Source organism: Pongo abelii, chromosome 19 (assembly GCF_028885655.2).
Source record: "Pongo abelii isolate AG06213 chromosome 19, NHGRI_mPonAbe1-v2.0_pri, whole genome shotgun sequence".
Taxonomy (NCBI): Eukaryota; Metazoa; Chordata; class Mammalia; order Primates; family Hominidae; genus Pongo; species Pongo abelii.
Genome location: NC_072004.2, coordinates 55218398 through 55224119, shown reverse-complemented (window position 1 = coordinate 55224119; position 5722 = coordinate 55218398). Strand labels below are relative to the sequence as shown.

At 40.4% G+C, this 5722-nt stretch overlaps 1 protein-coding gene across 1 annotated transcript; it reads left to right on the top strand.

Annotated features, from left to right (window-relative positions):
• The first annotated feature begins 2966 nt into the window (after positions 1-2966).
• On the top strand, positions 2967-3765 carry NACA2 (nascent polypeptide associated complex subunit alpha 2). The gene has a single exon (XM_002834107.6). It carries the CDS (start codon positions 3006-3008, stop codon positions 3651-3653), a length of 648 nt encoding a protein of 215 aa, XP_002834153.3. The 5' UTR covers positions 2967-3005; the 3' UTR covers positions 3654-3765.
• The last annotated feature ends 1957 nt before the right edge of the window (positions 3766-5722 follow it).

Below are 5722 nucleotides of genomic sequence, written 5' to 3'. Positions count from 1 at the left end.
TAGCTATTTTTATTACTATATTGAAATGTCTCCTTTTCTATGAAAACTTTCCTGATGCCCCCAGGCAGAGCTGTCTCTTTAGCTTCATAGCACTTTTTAAAAACATACTCTAGTAACACTATGGGAACATATCATACATGGACCTTGAAATGCCATGCCTATTCTTTTATTGACTGATTAACTGAAAGTCTTTTTTAAAATTATAATAATGTCAGAACTGTAAATGCACATTATCATGGATAATTACAAAGTGAAACTCATGTAACCACCTGCGCTGGATCATTTTATTTCAAATTGATTAACCTGGGAACTGTGTTTCCCAGAGTCCCCTTCTGCGCATGGCCAAAAGAGCAGCTTGTGTGAGATTTGGGAGACAGAGATGAAGCAGCAGCCCTTCTCTCTGCAAGTTGCTGTGGTGGGTGTGGATACAGAGAGACGCAGAGGTCTCACAGGGTCAAGGTGTCCTTGCTCTTCCCTGTGCCACACGCAACTCTCCTCCCCAACAGCAGTCCCAGGCTCAGGACCAGATGTTTGGCTGCAGACCCAAAGAAGCAACAACTTCCCACAGACTCCTTCAGTAGCCAAAGGAGTCTGTGCAGTCTCATTTTGGCAGCTGGATGTGCTTGGTTTCTCAGCTGGATCAGTTGGTGACTCCACTGGTCCTTCAACTTCCTCTTGAGACGTTACTTCCCCAGCTCCTCCCACAGTTGTGTAAGGTCTAATTCCTATAATAAATCCCTTATCCTATGACCCAAAGAGGTTCTGCTTCCCTGATTGAGCTGCAACCAAATACACCATTATCCAGGTCAAAAACTAGAACATCACTGGCACGCCAAAAGTCCTCTTTATGTCCCTTTCTGATCACACTCCTCTCTTTTCTCCTAGAGGTAATCATGATCTGACTTTTATGATAATCATTCTCATTTTCTCTCTCTCTTTTTTTTTTTTTTCAAGACAGACTCTTGCTCTGTCACCCAGGCTGGGGTGCAGTAGCGTGATCTTGGCGCACTGCAACCTCTACCTCCCGGGTTCAAGCAATTATCCTGCCTTAGCCTCTTGAGTAGCTGGGATTACAGGCACGCCACCACACTCGGCTAATTTTTGTATTTTTTTAGTAGAGGTGGGGTTTCACCATGTTGGTCAGGCTGGTCTCGAATTCCTGACCTTGTGTTCCTCCTGTCTTGGCCTCCCAAAGTGCTGGGATTACAGGCGTGAGCCACCACACCCGGCCAATATTAAGTTTTCTAAGATTTATTAATGTGGTTGTGTGCAACTTAGTTTACCAATTTTCACAATATGCCACAATTTATATCTTCTATTCTTTTTAAGTGATTTGTTTATATGTCTCTCTTTCTCATTTGATGAACAGAAACTGTGTCTTACCTATCTTTGCATGTTCCTCCCATTTAACCTGCTCAACCCAGCATATAGCACATATTTGCCTATCTCAGCTAGGACCTCAATACTGAATTACTATCCTATTGTGTTTCTTTAGTGATCGTTTTCTTCCTTCTATGCAGCACCTATTCCAAGTCTTTTCCATTATACATAAACCTTTAACTCTCTTGCCTTCCCCTCACTCTCAGCAGACAGCTCCTCTAACCTCTTAGAAAAAAAAATAAATGTTACCAGATAGGAACTCCTTTGACTTTGTGCTACCAAACCTAAAAATCTGCTTGCACCCAAATCCATATTTTTCTTCTTTCCTCCTATTACAATGAAAAGGATGCCTTTCCTGCTATTCAAGATTAGTCGTTCTGTATGTGCCATGGATTTCATTCCTGGCTCCTCAGAACCTTCACTGATCAACTTCCCTCTTTCATTTGTATTTAACTACTCCTTTTAGAATTTAAACATGCTCAGGTCTCTTCTTAGGAAGAATATGTGTTTACCTATCCGCCAACTATAACTATGTCTTCAGCTACTGCACTGTCTCCTCCCGCACAGTTAAACTTCTTGTAAGAGTACTCTGATCTAATCCAATCTTTCCATTTCTTCAATTCCTACTTCTCAGCCCACTGCAATCTAACTGCCTTCTGAGCCATCCCCTGTAACTAAAGCAAAAGCTCTCTTAACGTATATTTAGCCAACATAATGCAAATTGACTGATACTCTCTGTTGCCTTCATGAAACATATTGGTGGAAGCCAACGGCACACTCTGTAGCTAACGTGCTACTGCCTAGTACATACACGGATTTTTGTTTTTTGGTTTTCTTTTCTATGGATTTTTTGTTTTCTCTATACAGTTATAGGCTTACCAAGAATCAGTTGTGTTTATTTAACCTATTTATGCTGGGTATTCTTATTACTATAATTATGTAATTTAACTGATTATTACATAAACTCATTATATAACTTATATGAAATATAAATAGAAAAAAATGAAATAGTTGTTTCTGTGCAAATTAAATTGAATGGTTTGGAAACATTTACAATTTTCCGTTCAATTGGGGGAGCAAGAAAAGATCGAGGGAAACCATAAATATCTAGGATTCTGCGTTCAGATTGCCTGATGATCACCTTTGAGTTCTTGGTCTATTTTAAATAAACCAAAACAGGGAATGATAGACAATACCTTTATGGATATGATTTATGTGAGAAAACCGAGGCTGAATTCCAATAAACAGATAATACTCAAAGAAAGGCTTAGGGCTCTTATCAAAAGACTGGCAAATAAAAGTACAGTGATATGTTTTCAGTTAAAAGAGCATGTTAAATAATGTAAATTTTAAAAAATGATTCCCCAATTTAGTCACTTTTTCAAGGAACTGACCATTAACCAATTCCCAAGTGCCACTCACACCACACCACTCAGACCGCGTAACTTACAGTCTCTAAATCCAATAGATCCTTTTCCATTCCAACTTGACCTCTTGGCAATGTAGCACTGTTGACAAATGTCTTTTTAAATGCTCTCTTTTTGCTTCCCTCTGCAACAAGCGTGGGTCACGCTCTTGCTCCCGCTCTTTCTGCCGCCATCTTGCTTCCGCGTTCCCTGCACAAAATGCCTGGCGAAGCCACAGAAACCGTTCCTGCTACAGAGCAGGAGTTGCCGCAGCCCCAGGCTGAGACAGGGTCTGGAACAGCATCTGATAGTGGTGAATCAGTACCAGGCCTTGAAGAACAGGATTCCACCCAGACCACCACACAAAAAGCCCGGCTGGTGGCAGCAGCTGAAATTGATGAAGAACCAGTCAGTAAAGCAAAACAGAGTCGGAGTGAAAAGAGGGCACGGAAGGCTATGTCCAAACTGGGTCTTCTACAGGTTACAGGAGTTACTAGAGTCACTATCTGGAAATCTAAGAATATCCTCTTTGTCATCACAAAACCGGATGTCTACAAGAGCCCTGCTTCGGATGCCTACATAGTTTTTGGGGAAGCCAAGATCCAAGATTTATCTCAGCAAGCACAACTAGCAGCTGCTGAGAAATTCAAAGTTCAAGGTGAAGCTGTCGCAAACATTCAAGAAAACACACAGACTCCAACTGTACAAGAGGAGAGTGAAGAGGAAGAGGTCGATGAAACAGGTGTAGAAGTTAAGGACATAGAATTGGTCATGTCACAAGTAAATGTGTCGAGAGCAAAGGCAGTCCGAGCTCTGAAGAACAACAGTAATGATATTGTAAATGCGATTATGGAATTAACAATGTAACCATCTGAAAGCAACTTTTTTTGGTGTCTCAAAGGAATAACTGCAGCTTGGTTTGAAATTTGTACTGTTTCTATCATAAATAAAGTTATGACTTCTTGCTGGAAAAAGAAAAGAAAAGAAAAGAAATGCTCTCTTTTTTTGGTCTCCAAGCGCCGTACTCTCCGGATCTACCTTCTTCCCTGGCTTATTCTTCAGTTTCCTTTGTGGTCATCTTTTCTTCTACCCAGCTCTTACATATTAGTGCATCTCAGGGGTCTTTCCGAGGCCTTGTGTTCTTTTCACTCTGCACACTCAACATAGGTAATCAGATTCATTCCTCTTGCTGATGATCCTCAAATAGTTTCAGTCCCATCTTTGTCCTAAGACACAGATTTGGATATCCAGCCACCTACTTACCGTCTTTCCTTGGATACTCTCCCGGCACCTCAATCACAGCATAGCCAAAAGTATACTCATCATCTCTCCTCCACCGGATGACTAGAGCTCCTTCTCCAGTGTCCCCAGCTCAGTGAAAGTCACCATCATACCCTTCATTCCCAAACCAGCTACTCGATACTCATCCTTAGCTCTTCCCTATCCTTTAAAATCTCTGGCATCTAATAAATCTTCAAGTCCTATTGCTACTGCCTCCTGAGCATTTCTCAGATTCATGCACCTCTCTGTGTCTCTACTGCCATCATCCTCTCCCAGATTTTCCTAATAACCTACTAAACCGTCTCTCTACCTCCAGTCTCTCTTCTCTCCGATCCATTCTGCAAGCAGAGTTGCATATCCCTTCTTTAGTGTATGAGCAACTGAAATAGTCTGAACTCTTCATGTGGCTTATTAGGACTTGTATGGTCTGGCCTCTGACAGTCTTCTGCTATTTCCCTAAATGCTCTGGTCATACTGAACATCTTTCAGTTCCTGCAACATCACACTCCCTTGCCCTCAAGCGTTTACACATGCTGTTCCCTCTACCTGGAACATTCCTAGTCATCTTTCGAATCTCGGCTTCAAAATCATTTCCTCGGGAAAGTTTACCCTAATCCCTAGACTAGCTTAGGTCTCTCTGAAATATGTTCTCATTACGCCTCTCTTTGCTGTTTAGTACTTGTCTTCTTAATTGGATGAAGTCTCTACAAGAATAGTGGCCATGTCTTTCCTATTCACTGCTGGGTTCCTAGCCCAGTTCCTATCAAGTAATAGGGACTCAATAAATAATTTTTGAGCAAATGAATGAAAGAACAAATTTACAATAGGTAGCCCTCAATAATTGTTTGTTGGATGAATAGTCTTAAAAACAAATATACTATTAAATACAACTTGCTGCGCAGAGGAGAGTTCCCCTCAGCAAACTCACTGCCATGAGATATGTTATTCCAGAATCTGAAATTCTGGAGTTCTTTCTGGAATTGCCTTCATAACATGTGATATGTTCTCCTAAACACTCTAGATAGTGGCAAATACTCACACTTTGAGATTGGATTTTATTTTGGAAGCAGCAAAATCATTCAGAGCCAAAATGGGTGATCAAGCTGGGTAACTCCACCAGAGGTGAAAAATTAATTATGTGTGACTATAAATTAATGAGACTGAGTTTTCTATATGGCTCATAAACTAGGTCATAAGGCAATTCCAATATAGAAGTTCCAAAAGTGTTTTGATCTAATGCAGGATTGTTACAATATTTGTATAGCTTCCCAAGGGAACTCCTTTGTAGGAGGTATTGCTCATTTGATGTATACAGTCAGACATTTTTTTAAAAATCTTGTTTCTTTTAGACACACCGTCTATGTACATATGAGCTTTCTTCAAGCTTCAGCAAAAGCATAATATAGTAGAGACCATAAATTAGAAGTAAATGTTACTCATTATCCTCATTATAGTGAATACTTACAATAATATGCAAATTATTGATCATCATAATTTGGCCACAGGTCACCACAAAACAAAGTTACTTTAGTCCACCTACTTCAAATACTTCCAACAAAATGTTATGAAATGTAGATAATCCTTTGCCAACTAAGATAGTTCTCCAGGGTACCCAGCACTGTGAGATTGGGTTGGCTCTGTTCACTGAAGTTAAT

Bases quoted from the DNA above. Each gene is read 5' to 3' on its own strand.
- NACA2 (XM_002834107.6), top strand. From the start codon at position 3,006: ATGCCTGGCGAAGCCACAGAAACCGTTCCTGCTACAGAGCAGGAGTTG.